General features: G+C 53.2%; 1 protein-coding gene across 3 annotated transcripts in view; it reads right to left on the reverse strand.

Moving 5' to 3' along the window:
• PTPRN2 (protein tyrosine phosphatase receptor type N2) overlaps window positions 1-15,687 on the reverse strand; it is a 602,297-nt gene that overhangs the window by 448,607 nt on the left and 138,003 nt on the right. For 2 of the 3 annotated variants that reach the window (XM_070788511.1, XM_070788512.1), the window contains one exon: window positions 7,498-7,611. In XM_070788511.1, the coding sequence (XP_070644612.1) occupies window positions 7,498-7,611 (114 nt within the window). Of the gene's footprint in view, window positions 1-7,497; window positions 7,612-15,514; window positions 15,639-15,687 lie in introns of those variants that run through there. The other variant, XM_070788513.1, reaches the window with a different exon arrangement.

Below are 15,687 nucleotides of genomic sequence, written 5' to 3' on the forward strand. Positions count from 1 at the left end.
ATGATCTTAGTTTTCTGAATGCTGAGCTTTAAACCAACTTTTTCACTCTCCTCTTTCACTTTCATCAAGAGGCTTTTGAGTTCCTCTTCACTTTCTGCCATAAGGGTGGTGTCATCTGCATATCTGAGGTTATTGATATTTCTTCCGGCAATCTTGATTCTAGCTTGTGCTTCATCCAGCCCAGCATTTCACATGATCTACTCTGCATATAAGTTAAATAAGCAAGGTGACAATATACAGCCTTAATGTACTCCTTTCTCAGTTTGGAACCAGTTCATTGTTCCATCTCTGGTTCGAACTGTTGCTTCTTGACTAGCATACAGATTTCTGAGGAGGCAGGTAAGGTGGTCTAGTATTCCTGTCTCTTTAAGAATTTTCCATGGTTTGTTGTGATCCACACAGTCAAAGGCTTTGGTGTAGTCAATAAAGCAGAAGCAGATGTTTTTCTAGAATTCTCTTGCTTTTTCCATGATCCAAAGGATGTTGGCTAATTGATCTTTGGTTCCTCTGCCTTTTCTAAATCCAACTTGTACATCTGGAAGTTCTTAGTTCATGTACTGTTGAAGCCTCATTTGGAGAATTTTGAGCATTACTTTTGCTAGCATGTGAGATGAATGCAATTGTGCAGTAGTTTGAACCTTCTTTGGCATTGCCTTTCTTTGGGATTGGAATGAAAACTGACCTTTTCCAGTCTTGTGGCCACTGCTGAGTTTTCCAGATTTATTGGCATATTGAAGGCAGCACTTTCACAGCTGACGAATGGAGAAACAAAATACAGTATATCCAGGCAAAAGAATATTGTTCAGCCTTAAAAGTGAGCACAGAACTGATACATGCCACAGAATGAACACAGCTTGAAAACGTTATGCCAAGGGGAAGAAGCCAGACACAAAACGGTCATATTTGCATGAACTCATCTGTATGAAATCTCTAAGACAGTCAAATCCATTAAGAGAGAAACTAGATCAGGGTAGCCAGGAGCAGCGGGGCAGGGAGATGGAGTGAGGACTGAGTCGTCGCTGAGGTTTAGTTTCTGACATTGGACAGTGGTGATGAATATCTGAACACACTAAAAACTGCTAAGCTATACACCTCCAAAGGGTTCATGTGTGGCCTGTCAGTTCTATCACGATAATGAAATTCTATCACGATGATAAAAAAGTGACCTGCCACGTGTTTTTGACACTGCACCAAAACACACACACACACACACACACACACACGCAGAAGGGTGAGCTCCACAGAGTTAGAAAAGCTTTAGGAACCCAGCCTCTTTCTAAATGTTCAGGGAAACTAAGTTCACATTTTTTAAAAGGGCAAAAAAAGAAAGACTATAGGCATCAAATCCCGTAACAAGTTGCCAGGAGGCAAGAAAGAAAAGAAGGAGCAGTAGCAGGACTGCCAGCAACGGGAAAGCAGGCCGCACGGAGCGACAGAGGGCAGTGACTCGGCTCCTGTGGGCTCGGGAGTCAACGCGGGTCCCGGGGAGACTGCAGCTCAGACTCACCGAGAGACCCGGCACCCAGGTGGGATGCCAAGTGCGCAAGCGCAGAGGGCGCGACACAGGCAAGGGCCACGGCTCTCGGCACCAGCAGCTGGGGAGCTGCCAAGCAGGGGTCAAAGTTCAGCCCGCTGCCGGCGGGAGCCGCCCACCCCGCCCCGCGCAGCCCCGGCACTGCGGGCCGCACTCGCGCCGGGCCTCCTCTGCCGCCCGCGCTGGCTTCCTGCGTTCTGCTCCGTTTCATTAGGGGATTTCTTCTCATTCTCTTTTAAGGAAATGTGACATTGTGTTAGATTCTTACTTTTTGCGTTTTTGTTTCTTGCTTTTGACATACAGCTCAATATATCAGGAGATTCTTGCCAGGAAGTAAATCCAAAGTTGTTTTTATGACAGCAAATTAGGTGCCAACGAGTGACATCTACATGCTGAATTTTAATGAAGTGTCAGAAGTGAAATGCGTTTTTTAAAACTTTAATACATGAGAGAACAATGTATCCACTCACGAAACAATGTTGCCAGCAGGAGACAAGAGTAGTGAATAAACGTGAACATCTTCTGTTCTCTCATGTGTGTATTTATGTTGCACAATTAAGCCCCATTTCCCTTCTTCAAAAGGAAGGCTCCTGACAGCCCTGCCAGCAGCCGCCTTCGCTGGGACCAGGCCTGTGTTTCTGGGTGTGGCCGTGAAGAAGCGGGGCAGGGGAGACGCATGCCCACTCTGCCTGACGCGGCCGAGCCCACGGGATGGCAGGGAGTTTGCATCCTGAGGTCTTCCACGCGAGAGGGTGAAAACAGGACACCACCAACCCCCGACAAAGAGAAGGATGAGTTTCCCCAGGAACCAGCATCACAGCGTACAAGAACTGCAGGTCTCACCTGCAGAAGCTGAGCCTCACACCCAAGGGAGATGGGAGTCTGGACAGGAGTCTACCCCTAAGGCCTGGGGCCGCCACCTCCAGTGGGCTGGCCCAGGAGGGGAGAGGCATGGAGGGCAGAGAGCTACAGCGTTAGCGGGCAGACAGGTCCAGAGAGAAACACAAGATCGTTTCCAGAAAGTGCTAGGATATGCAGTTCAGGAGACCACAAGTGTCCCCACGATGTTGCTTTTCAACCAAGCCTATGAAACTTTATTTCACGTCTACATCTCCTGGCTCACCGGGAAAGCCCCCAGTGCCTTGGAGACACAAGGAAATGCAATTTGCCACCAGGTACAGCAGCTGGGCCCATCCAGGCACTCCAACACGCCCTCTGGTGGCCCAGCAGCAGAAGCCAAAATGCTGTCCCCGCCAGGACTCCAAGCCCAGCAGAACCGCTCCAGCTTCTGTGGGAGGCACCCATGTGGCTCCCAAGACACTGAGCGTAACCTGCTTGGGACTGGCTGGTGGAAGATAACTTAATAACAAGGTGCTCTCTGCTTTATTTAAGATGCATAACCAACAAGGACCTACTATAAAGCACAGGGAACTCTGCTCAGTGTTAAGTGTCAGTCTGGATGGAAGGAGGGTTTCACGGAGAATGGATCATGTATATGTCTGGCTGAATCCCTTTGCTGTTTACCTGAAATTGTTACAATATTGGTAATCGGCTACACCTCAACACAAAATTGTTGTTCAGTTGCTCAGTCGTGCCTGACTCTTTGTGACCCCATTGACTGCAGCACACCAGGCTTCCTTGTCCTTCATTATCTCCAGAGTTTGCTCAGACTCATGTCCACTGAGCTGGTGATACCATCCAACCATCTCATCCTCTGTCGTCCCCCTTCTCCTGCCTTCAATCTTTCCCAGGGTCTTTTCCAATGAGTCAGCTCTTCGCATCAGATGGCCAAAGTATTGGAGCTTCAGTTTGAACATCAGTCCCTCCAAAGACTATTCAGGATTGATTTCATTTAAGACTGACTGGTTTGATGTCCCTGCAGTCCAAGGGACTCTCAAGAGTCTTCTCTAATACCACAGTTCAAAAGCATCAATTCTTTGGTGCTCAGCTTTCTTTATAGTCCAACTCTCACATCCATACATGACCACTGGAAAAACCATAGCTTGACTAGACAGACCTTTGTCAGCAAAGTGATGTCTTTACTTTTTAATATGCTATCTAGGTTGGTCATAGCTTTTCTTCCAAGGAGCAAGCATCTTTTAATTTCATGGCTGCAGTCACCATCTGCAGTGATTTTGGAGCCCAAGAAAATATAAAGCTTAAAAAAACAGGTGTGTTCTGGGGGAGGGGGAGGAGTTCCACAGAGGGAATGGGTGTCCAAGGACGGCTGAGTTGGGATCAGGGAAGGACATGGGTTCTGTTCCAGGCCTGAGGGCACATCCTGCCTGTCCCGTTGCTGGCGGTCTAGACAGGCTCCCCTGAGGCACGGCCACCCTCACCTGTCAGTGAGTCGACCTGAATCATCATGGTCACCACCACTGATGTGAGGAAAGAGCTAGAGCATACCTGTGTCCTGTGAGAAATGGCTGCCCTTCTGGCATTAGAGTCAATGCACAGAGCTAACCACCTCAGCAGAAACTCTGCAATAATTCCCACTGGAAAAGAAATAGGTGGGTATAAACTGGTTGATTCATGCACGCCAAGTCACTTCAGTCGTGTTCAACTCTTTGTGACCCCATGGACTATAGCCCAGCAGGCTCCTCTGTCCATGGAACTTTCCAGGCAAGAACACTGGAGTGGGTCGAACCTGCGTCTCCTACATTGGCAGGTGGGGATCCCCTGGAGAAAGGATAGGCTACACTCCAGTATTCTTGGGCTTCCCTGGTGACGGTAAAGAATCTGCCTGCAATGCGGAGACCTGGGTTTGATCCCTAGGTTGGGAAGATCCCATGGAGAAAGGAACAGACCCACTGCAGTATTCTTGCCTGGAGAATTCAATGGACAGAGGAGCCTGGCAAGAGTACTGGAGTGGGGTGCCATTGCCTTCTCCGGTGAACTGGGTAAAAGCTCCATAAATCGGGACAGAGCATCAAATGAATAATAGCCAACGTTTGGAAGTACTTTTATAACACGTTTAGAGTACTTTACTTGATGTCATCGTTTGACCTTCACGATGGCCCTGTTTTGACGTCCACATTCACTCGATGAAGAAACTGCACCTCTAAGAGCTTTGGTAAGTCCTCCACCACCCCCGCCCCCTCACCGGCCACACTGCTGCTTGGAGACAGTCAATTACAAAACGAAATGTGCTCTTACGGTAAGATCTGGTATTTACCCAAAGGAGTTCAAAAGTCCTGTCCACACAAAACCCTGCACATGGACGTTTATAGAAGTTCTCTTCACCACTGCCAGTGGTTGGGAGCAATCAAGACGTCGTTCAGTGGGTCAACTGAAAAACTGGTCCATTCAGACAGCTGACTGTCATTCAGCGCTAGAAATAAGTGAGCTATTAAGCCATCGAAAGTCATGGAAGGAACTTCAAAGCACAGGCCTAGGTGAAACAAGCCAGTCTGAAAAGGTTACACACTGCTTGATCCCAGCTAACTGACGTTCTGGAAACAGCAGTGGGAAGGGGAGTGGCTGTCAGGACTCGGGGAGTGGGGGAGATGACCAGGCGCACACGGGGCCGTTAGGGCAGCGAGCTTTCCCCACCCAGACCCGGAACGGCACTGCGTGACATCACATGCCTGTCAAACCCACAGAATGTGCAGGACAAAGTTAACCCTAGAGTGAGCCATGGGCATGCACTGATCATAAATACCGACGCCCAGTGCCAATCCAGGTGCCACCCCAAGGTCAGAGAGCCTTTCGGGGGGGCAGGTATGCAAGCTCTACTCGTTCTGCTCAACCTTTCTGTAAATCTAAAACTGCTCTCAACAAGGACATCTACGCATTTAAAAATGTACTTCCCTGTCTGTTTTGCCTCCTCCATGAAGCACCCTCCGTGTGTCTCGAATTCCCTCTGGAAGGAGCCCAGAGTCTGAGCCCGCAATCAGGCTGCGATGGGAAGGGTGCTGGATGCGGGTGTGGACCATCCCGACCCAGCTGAGACACGGGGCCCCGCAGCCTGCTCTGCAGGGGAGGGCACCCGCCCTCTCCTGAGGAACCTTGACCCCCAGGTGGTGGTCCTGCGGCCCACAGACCTTCCCAGGACACAGAGTCTCGCCCGCATCTGGATGGCTGCGGCGGGCCCAGACGGTGAGGCCGGGCCGTGAGAGCAGAGCACGCGGAAGAATTGTGTGTGGGCCGCTCTGCAGCAGCAGGAACACCTGTGGGCATGGAGCCAGAGTGTGAGACAAAGGGGACGGATGGAAATGGGCCAGGCGGGCCTGCCGACCCGGGCCCAGAGCATGGCTCTCTGCCGCTGGCCCACACACACAGGGACACGGGGCCTCTGTGAAGTGAGCTGGACACACCGCAGCCTCCTCGTCCCATGACAGGCTCACACTATGCCAATGCTCCAGAAGGCCTGGAGTCACGAGGAATAAGTCCATGGGCCCGGCCTCCTCTGAGAGCTCAGGAGAGGCCCTGCACATCAGGAATGCACTGGGCGCTGTGTGCCTCCAACCGGGACCGCTGGGGGCACCGCTTGGGGGAGGCATGGCCCAGGCGGGGGCACTCAGCACTGAGGGGAAGGCATGTGGCCACCACGGAGCGCTGACCATGAGAGAGGGACTGCAGAGACCTGGGGCTTCGTAGCCACTGCAGTCTTCCCAGAGTGGACCGGACGGCCTTCCGCCAGCACCCAGGGCCTGCCTGGCAGGAGAGCCCTGCGTCCACCGAGGCAGCAGGACAGTCACGGCCCCTCCTGTACTTTCCAGACGGAGGAATTTCACCTCACAGATCAGAGCCCGGGAATGGCGGGGTGGGGGTAGGGGCCCTGGAGGAAAGGCCCTGCTACACAAGCCAATGTTCATCCTTCCGTCTGCCCCTAGGCCCCGCTAAAGGGACGCCTCTGACCAGGAAAGGACATCAGCAGACTCTCCAGTGACCACTGGACCGGCCCTCAGCTGATACTAACACCAGAAGACCCCGAACTTCACAGCGTCCACCAGACACCCTGGGGCTTAAAGGCCAGTGATCAAAGCCGTCCTGGGCTTGCTCCCTGGTCTGGAATGCATGAACTCGGTAGCTAGCTCCGTAGCAACAGGACGCCCCCTATTCCCTGACCTGTGGGGTGAGGGTCGTCGAGGTGGAAGGGCACCAAACTGCTCCACTCAACACCACCTGCCATGACTTCCACTGACAAGCTCGCAGACCAAAGGCAGCAGCCAATCCAAAGGGGGTTGGCAGGGGCTGGGGCTGCCATCATGGAGGGCTGATGGCCCCCAACACACACGCTGTCTGCAGACAGCGGGCCCTGGGGTCAGCGGCTGCAGCTCCAGGACGGGACCCACCTTGGGCCCGGCTGCTGCTGCTAAGAGTGGTGGAGACCAGAGGCGACCCGCTCTCTGCTTGCCAGCCCAGCGACTGCCTCCTGCCAGCACTCCAGGCCCCCGCATCCTCTGGGGCTCGGGGGCTCATCACCTCTGTTCCCTTGAGACTCATGCAGGGGACATGGGGCCACCGAGGACACGGGGCTGGAGGCCGCCATGGGCCCACATGCACGCTCCATAGCCTGGGCCCACATCTACAGGTAAGGAGCCTGTGCCGAGGGTCGGCAGCAGACAGGACGCCATGGAGCCTGGGCGGCCGCGGCAGCTAAACCTACAGTGCAGACCCCTGGGGTCTGGGCGTGAATGCATGACATCTTTTGGAGAAGACTCCCCTCCTCTGTAGGAGCTGCTCTCGCCTGATCCTAGGCCTCAGCCAAGGCCACGCGCACCTGACCACTGGCCCTGAGGAGCCAGGCGGCGGGGCTGAGACACTGGGACTGGGGCTTCAGAAGTGTGGTCATCTTCTTGGGAAAGTGGCCAGCCCTCCACTGCCACTGACCCACAGCATCGGCCACAGCTGCCGGGAGGGACCCAGGCCGCCTCTCCCTGCCCGCCGCTGGCTGGCTGACCCGCTCTTTGTCTAAGGCCTCGGCACCGGGAGGACGCGGATGGGCCGGGCCCACCCACCTGTGCGGGAGAGCTTCTGCAGGGTGGCTGTCAGGTGCTGCAGGACCCCCGGCGACACTTCATAGCGGAGCGCGTCCACAGCCGGAAACTCCTGACACCGTCCGAACACTCCGTCTGCGAGAAGGGAGGCAGAGAAGAGAGACCGTGAGGGGGTGACAGACAGATGGACAGACAGCCCTGGCCGAGCCCAAGGCACAGCTCCGAGCAGCTGCCAGGATCAGAAACCCTCGGAAAGGAACAAGTGTGTGGTGTGTTAGCCGCTCAGTTGTGTCTGACTGTTTGTGACCCCATGGGGTGTTGCCTGCTAGGCTCCTCTGTCCATGGGACTTTCCAAGCAAGAATACTGCAGTGGGTTGCCATTCCTTTCTCCAGGGGATCTTCCCGGCCCAGGGATCAAACCCGGGTCTCCTGCATTGCAGGCAGATTCTTTACCATCTGAGCCACCAGGGAAGCCTAATGGAAAGGAATGGTTTTAAACAAAAAGCAGCTCATCGTGAAAACCACAAACGCAAAGGTGAGCCCAGTGCAGCGTGGCTTCCAGGCTGCCTTCCAGCTCGCCCTCTCACCCCCACCCCCCGCCTTTCTGTCCTTCTCAGCCCGAGACTGTCACACTTGTGATGTGAAGCTTTGCTTCTGACGGTCCGGTGACCATTCAATGTTCAGCACTCAGGGCTGGTTTCCAGGGGAGAGACGGGACCGCCAGGGGCAGATGCACTGGTTGGCCGGAGGTGCTGGCGGTGGGGCCACCAGGCCAGTGGGGCTGCTTCCGGGGGCCTCCTGAGAACACGGCGGGGAAGGGGGGCTCTGGGAAGAGTGAGATATTAGTGGGGCCCCATTTATCCCGCTCTGTCCCATTTGTCTGAAATGACAGACTCTGCTCCTCAACCTCTTTTCAAACCGCACCTTCTAATTAATTTAGGCCCTAATTAGCCCTTATTTGGGAATTGTTCCCTTTGAGACAAGCTTCCTGTGGAGGTTCAAGCATTCAAATCACTGCCTTGGGTACAAAAGGCTAATTCAGGGCCCAGGGCCTCACACGGTGCATCTGCCGGCTGCAGGTGAAGGCGCCTCCGTTGTTCACATGGTCTCACTGCAGGGACGCAGCAGAGGAGAGCCTTTCACACGCGGCCCGTTTAATTATCAGGAGCACGTTGCCGGGCCGGGCTGGTGGGCAATTGCCGGTCGGGCACTACACGTGCTTACGCCGAGATGCCCCACTGGAGCGGCAGAAAGTCATCTGAAGTATTGCAAGCGTCTCCTGGATTTCTGGGGCCTCTGCCAAGCCCGGAGGATCCAGGCAGTGACCTGCCCAGCTGCCCGACTGGCTGTGGAGCTCAACCTTCTGCCTCCCTCTTGGACCAGCCCACTGACCCTCCTCTGAGCGCTGCTAAAACCAACCTGCCTGCCACCAGTGGCTGGGGCCCTGCTGTCCCTGAGGGAGGGTCTCCACCGTCGCCGGCGGGGTGGACAGTCTGCGCGGCCGGGACTCAGACAGTGCGTGGGGTTCTGGAACCCCAGTCAGTGCTGTGGGTGGCGTCGGGGAGGAGAAACGAGATAGCATGTTCTTCAGAACACATGGAGCTTCCACGTCACGCTCTGACCCCAAATACCCTGAAAGCAGGGACCTGAAGCAGCACTGGGATGCATCGGCCCCACACCTTACAGACGAGAAAGCCGAGTGCAGGCAGGGGTCAGCAGGTCAGCCGCCAGCAGCTGAGCCGCCCGAGGCCCCAGGCCTCCAGGACCCACCTGAAACCCACAGGAAACACCCTACACGCAGGCTGGCACGGAGGGAAATGCGCAGAGACATTTCCTATGTGTTTTGGAACACCCTTTGTAAGTCACTTCCAGTCTGCAGTATAATGGAATCATTTTTAAATTTGGTTTGTGGTGGACAGCATTGTAAATATATTCTAAGAGAAACATCCATTAGATTTTCTTGAAACCTTTCTTTTAAGTTTATATATATATATATATACATACACAGAGCGCAGGCGGCTGCAACAGCGCACATAGCGTGGCTGAGAGGAGCTACCCCACGTCCGAGGTCAGGGGCAGAAGCCAGGAGGACCCCATGCCCGAGGGGCGGAGGCCAAGAGGAGCTACCCCACGTCCAAGGTCAGGGGCGGCAGCGAGAGTGCCAGGCTGCGACAGCACAGGAGCAGCTGAGAGGAACTACCCCATGCCCGAGGCCAGGGGTGGCGGCCAGGAGGAGCAACCCCATGTCCAAGGAGCCATGGCTGCGCGGGCACAGGAGGGCCTAGAGGAGCTATTTCACGTTCAAGGTCAGGAGGGGCGAACTAAAATGGACTGGAATGGGTGAATTTAACTCCGATGACCATTATGTCTACTACTGGGGGCGGGAATCCCTCAAAAGAAATGGAGTAGCCATCATGGTCAACAAAACAGTCTGAAATGCAGTACTTGGATGCACTCTCAAAAACGACAGAATGATCTCTGTTGGTTTCCAAGGCAAACCATTCAATATCACAGTAATCCAAGTCTATGCCCCAACCAGTAACGCTGAAGAAGCTGAAGTTGAACGGTTCTATGAAGACCTACAAGACCTTTTAGAACTAACACCCAAAAAAGATGTCCTTTTCATTATAGGGGACTGGAATGCAAAAGTAGGAAGTCAAGAAACACCTGGAATAACACGAAAATTTGGCCTTTGAATATGGAATGAAGCAGGGCAAAGACTAATAGAGTTTGCCAAGAGAACGCACTGGTCATAGCAAACACCACTTCCAATAACACAGGAGAAGACTCTATACATGGACATCACCAGATGGTCAACACCGAAATCAGATGGATTATATTCTTTGCAGCCAAAGATGGAGAAGCTCTATACAGTCAGCAAAAACAAGACCAGGAGCTGACTGTGGCTCAGACCATGAATTCCTTATTGCCAAATTCAGACTTAAAGTGAAGAAAGTAGGGAAACCACTAGACCATTCAGGTATGAGCTAAATCAAATCCCTTATGATTATACAATGGAAGTGAGAAATAGATTTAAGGGCCTAGATCTGATAGACAGAGTGCCTGATGAACTATGGAATGAGGTTCGTGACATTGCACAGGAGACAGGGATCAAGACCATCCCCGTGGAAAAGAAATGCAAAAAAGCAAAATGGATGTCTGGGGAGGCCTTACAAATAGCTGTGAAAAGAAGAGAAGTTAAAAGTAAAGGAGAAAAGGAAAGATATAAGCATCTGAATGCAGAGCTCCAAAGAATAGCAAGAAGAGATAAGAAAGCCTTCCTCAGCGATCAATGCAAAGAAATAAGAGGAAAACAACAGAATGGGAAAGACTAGAGATCTCTTCAAGAAAATTAGAGATACCAAGGGAACATTTCATGCAAAGATGGGCTCGATAAAGGACAGAAATGGTATGGACCTAACAGAAGCAGAAGATATTAAGAAGAGATGGCAAGAATACACAGAAGAACTGTACAAAAAAGATCTTCATGACCCAGATAATCACGATGGTGTGATCACTGACCTAGAGCCAGACATCCTGGAATGTGAAGTTAAGTGGGCCTTAGAAAGCATCACCACGAACAAAGCTAGTGGAGGTGATGGAATTCCAGTTGAGCTATTTCAAATCCTGAAAGATGATGCTGTGAAAGTGCTGCACTCAATATGCCACCAAATTTGCAAAACTCAGCAGTGGCCCCAGGACTAGAAAAGGTCAGTTTTCATTCCAATCCCAAAGAAAGGCAATGCCAAAGAATGCTCAAACTACTGCACAATTGCACTCATCTCACACGCTAATAAAGTCATACTCAAAATTCTCCAAGCCAGGCTTCAGCAATACATGAACCATGAACTTCCAGATGTTCAAGCTGGTTTTAGAAAAGGCAGAGGAACCAGGGATCAAATTGCCAACATCCGCTGGATCATGGAAAAAGCAAGAGAGTTCCAGAAATACATCTATTTCTGCTTTATTGACTATGCCAAAGCCTTTGACTGTGTGGATCACAATAAACTGTGGAAAATTCTGAAAGAGATGGGAATACCAGAGCACCTGACCTGCCTCTTGAGAAACCTATATGCAGGTCAGGAAGCAACAGTTAGAACTGGACATGGAACAACAGCCTGGTTCCAAATAGGAAAAGGAGTACGTCAAGGCTGTATATTGTCACCCTGCTTATTTAACTTATATGCAGAGTACATCATGAGAAACACTGGGCTGGAAGAAGCACAAGCTGGAATCAAGATTGCCGGAAGAAATATCAATAACCTCAGATATGCAGATGACACCACCCTTATGGCAGAAAGTGAAGAGGAACTAAAAAGCCTCTTGATGAAAGTGAAAGAGGAGAGTGAAAAAGTTGGCTTAAAGCTCAACATTCAGAAAACTAAGATCATGGCATCTGGTCCCATCACTTCATGGGAAATAGATGGGGAAACAGTGGAAACAGTGTCAGACTTTTATTTTTGGGGGATCACTGCAGATGGTGATTGCAGCCATGAAATTAAAAGACGCTTACTCCTTGGAAGGAAAGTTATGACCAACCTAGATAACATATTCAAAAGCAGAGACAGTACTTTGCCAACAAAGGTCTGTCTAGTCAAGGCTATGGTTTTTCCTGTGGTCATGTATGGATGTGAGAGTTGGACTGTGAAGAAAGCTGAGCACTGAAGAATTGATGCTTTTGAACTGTGGTGTTGGAGAAGACTCTTGCCAGTCCCTTGGACTGCAAGGAGATCCAACCAGTCCATTCTGAAGGAGATCAGCCCTGGGATTTCTTTGGAGGGAATGATGCTGAAGCTGAAACTCCAGTACTTTGGCCACCTCATGCGAAGAGTTGACTCATTGGAAAAGACTCTGATGCTGGGAGGGATTGGGGGCAGGAGGAGAAGGGGATGACAGAGGATGAGATGGCTGGATGGCATCACTGACTCGATGGACGTGAGTCTGAGTGAACTCCGGGAGTTGGTGATGGACAGGGAGGCCTGGCGTGCTGTGATTCACGGGGTCACAAAGAGTTGGAAACTGAATGAATGAACTGAACTGATAATGCGTGTCTTTTAAACAGTTCGTGGGTTCCCACGGCAAGAGCTCTGGAGCGGCTGCCACTCCCCCTCCAGCGGGTCACGTTTTGTCAGAACTCTCCACTGTGGCCTGTTCATCTCGGGTGGCCCTGCACAGCGTGACACGTCTGTTTACTGTCAACCTGTTTATCTAACTTATATGTAGAGCACATCATGCAAAGTGCTGGGCTGGATGAGTTATAGGGTGGAATCAAGATTGCCAGGAGAAATGTCAACAACCTCAGACACGCAGATGACAACACTTTAATGGCAGAAAGTGAAGAGGAACCAAGGAGCCTCTTGTAAGTGTCAAAGAGGACAGTGAGAAAGCCAGCTTAAAAGACAATGTTAAAAAACTGAGATCGTGGCATCCAGTCCCATCACTTCATGGCAAATAGATGGGGAAACAGTGGAAACAGTGACAGATTTCCTCTTCTTGGCTCTGAAATCACTACGAATGGTGACTGCAGCCATGAAATTAGAGATGATAGCTTCTTGCAAGGAAAGCTATGACAAACCCACACAGTGTATTAAAAACCAAAGGTGTCGGGACTTCCCTGGTGGTCTAGTGGCTAAGACTCTGTGTGCCCAGTGCAGGGGGCCTGGGCTCGATCCCTGGTCAGGGAACTAGGTCTCGCATGTCACAAATAAGACCTGGTACAGCTAAATAAATATTAAAAAAAAAAACCAAAGGTGTCCCTTTTCTGACAAAGGTCCGTCTAGTCAGGGCTATGCTTTTTCCAGTAGTCATGTGCAGATGTGAGAGTTGGACCATAAAAAAGGCAGAGCACTGAAGAATTGATGCCTTTGAACTGTGGTGCTGGAGAGTTCTCTTGAGAGTCCCTTGGACTGCAAGGAGGTCAAACCAGTCCATCCTAAAGGAGATCAACGCTGAATATTCACTGGAAGCACTGATGATGTAGCTGAAGCTCCAGTCCTTTGGCACCTGATGTGAAGAGCTGACTCACTGGAAAAGGCACTGGTGCTGGGAAAGACTGAGGGCAGAAGAAGGGGGCAGCAGAGGATGAGATGGTTGGCATCACGAAGTCAATGGACACTAACTTGTACAAACTCTGGGAGATGCTGAGGGACAGAGAAGCCTGGCGTGCTGCAGTCCAGGGGGTCACAGAGTCAGACTTGACCTGGTGACTGAACAGCAATATAATGTGTGTGCGCGTGAGTCCACGTGAATGTGTGTGTGTGTATACACACACACACACAGGCTCCTACGTTTTTTTATCTGTCAAACTCAGCAATAGAACAAGGAAGTTGCTTTTCCAACCTCCACACTCATCCCAGAAACCTGACCCCCCGCCCCACCTGTTCCTCAACAAAGAGCTTCAGCGCTCTCTTGTCCACCTCCACAGACGGGCAGGCTGCACTCTGCTCAGCACAGCCGCGCACGTCCGGCCCGTGTCTACGGCGAGTCTGTGAGGCCCTTCCTGCTCTCACAGTGGACTCGTCTCCATTCATGCTGCCCTGTGCTGCCCCGACCCCGGGACACGGCCCTGCCCTAACGCCCCGCGGGACAAGCAGGCAGAAGAGCCACAGGACAGGCGCTCGGGGCAAATGGACGACACAGGCTCTGCTCTCGGGGCCTCTGGGCTCAGGGGCACCCCTCCCACAAGCAGCATCCACCTCTAACTGTGATGTGGGCAACAGGGGACGGGCCTCGAGGACAGCAGAGGGGCATCAGCTGCTCCACCCACAGGAGGTGGAGGACCCAGGGGACGGCCGCAGGGGGCTGCCAGGGCCATGCAGGCTGGGCAGCGGGATGGACGGTCACCAGGGCCAAGAGGGCAGAGCTCCGAGGCTAGAGTAAGCGGTGGGTCCGGCGGACGCGAGGGCGAGGGTGGAGTCTGGGCGGAGAGGCGGCCGTCCTCCAGGAGCGCAGGAGGCGCTGAGCTGGGGCGATTCCACGCAGGGAGCCGCGGGGCTGAAGGGAGCTGCCCGTGGGGGGTGGGGGCCTCGGCGAGGGTGGGGCAGTGCAGATGGAAGAGCTGGACAGACCCACGGCCTCGTCAGAGGTGAGCATGCATGTACGGGGGGGGCGTGCGGCCCAGAGGGGCTCTGGGGTCCAGGGTGTGTTCTGGGAGGAGGTGTCACAGAGCACAGAACGCGGGCACTGCCCACGGGCCTCCAGGGGAGCACGGTCTGGAAGTCCCCCAGACCTCCCTGCAGAGTGACCACAGCAGCCACAGGTGCGGACAAGGACTGAAGACCCCAAAGCTTGATGAGCTCAGCGGAATTCCGGGGCCGCACCCCCAGCCCCCTTTATCTGCAGGGCAGGAGACTGGGACGGAGAGCGGGTGGGTGCCAAGACAGGACCGGAGGGACGCTGAGGCCCCAGGGACGAGACGGCTGCCTCCCAGGCGACCAAGCGTGCTGCCAGCAGTTCAGAGGGGCTCGTGTGGAGTCAGTCTAGCACGGGTCTAGAATGGGAGGCTGATCTCTTCCTCTGGAAAGGGAAAACATCGATAATTTTTTGCTGGATTTTTGACTGGAGCTGCGGCCCCCTCCCCAGGTGGCACAACCGTGCCTGCCCCACCTACGCCGTGTCCTGAGCCCCACTAAAGGGCAAGGAGGCAGCAGCAGGACCCAGGCCCCCGTCCTGGTGCTTCCCCAACCTGCTGTGCAGCCCGGGCGCACGGCCTCCCTTCTCTGCACGCCAGTTCCTGAAATACAACTACCAAATCAGACCTTTCTTAAGGTCTCTTCAGCTGGAGGACTCTGGGCTCGAGTGCAAACCCCTGGGCACAGGTGAGCCTCCAGCTGTTCTGAGAGCAGGACCTGCCCCGCTTCACCCCTTCTGAGCAGCAGCTCGCCCTGCCAGCACCCCCTCATCCTGCACCGGGCCTTTCGTCCCACAGAGAGCCGAAGGCAGCACAGCGGGGCCCATGGGGGTTGCCCTCCAGCCGCCGGCAGGCCGCCTGCTTCCCTCTGCTCCTCAGCGAGGACATCATGTTTCAGCTCAGACGCACCAGGCTCCCACAGCTCCCTTCACTGCTGTCGTCAGAGGAAAGCAGAACATGATCAAACACCGTCACAGCAAACTCCCGTCTGAAAGGCAACCAGAGTTCCAGTTCCGGCAGGCAGGCCTCAGAGGAAGCAGAGTCAGGAGCCAGACTCTGGACCTGCACCAGCTGTGCACAGA

This window comes from Bos indicus, chromosome 4 (assembly GCF_029378745.1).
Source record: "Bos indicus isolate NIAB-ARS_2022 breed Sahiwal x Tharparkar chromosome 4, NIAB-ARS_B.indTharparkar_mat_pri_1.0, whole genome shotgun sequence".
In the NCBI taxonomy this organism is placed as follows: Eukaryota; Metazoa; Chordata; class Mammalia; order Artiodactyla; family Bovidae; genus Bos; species Bos indicus.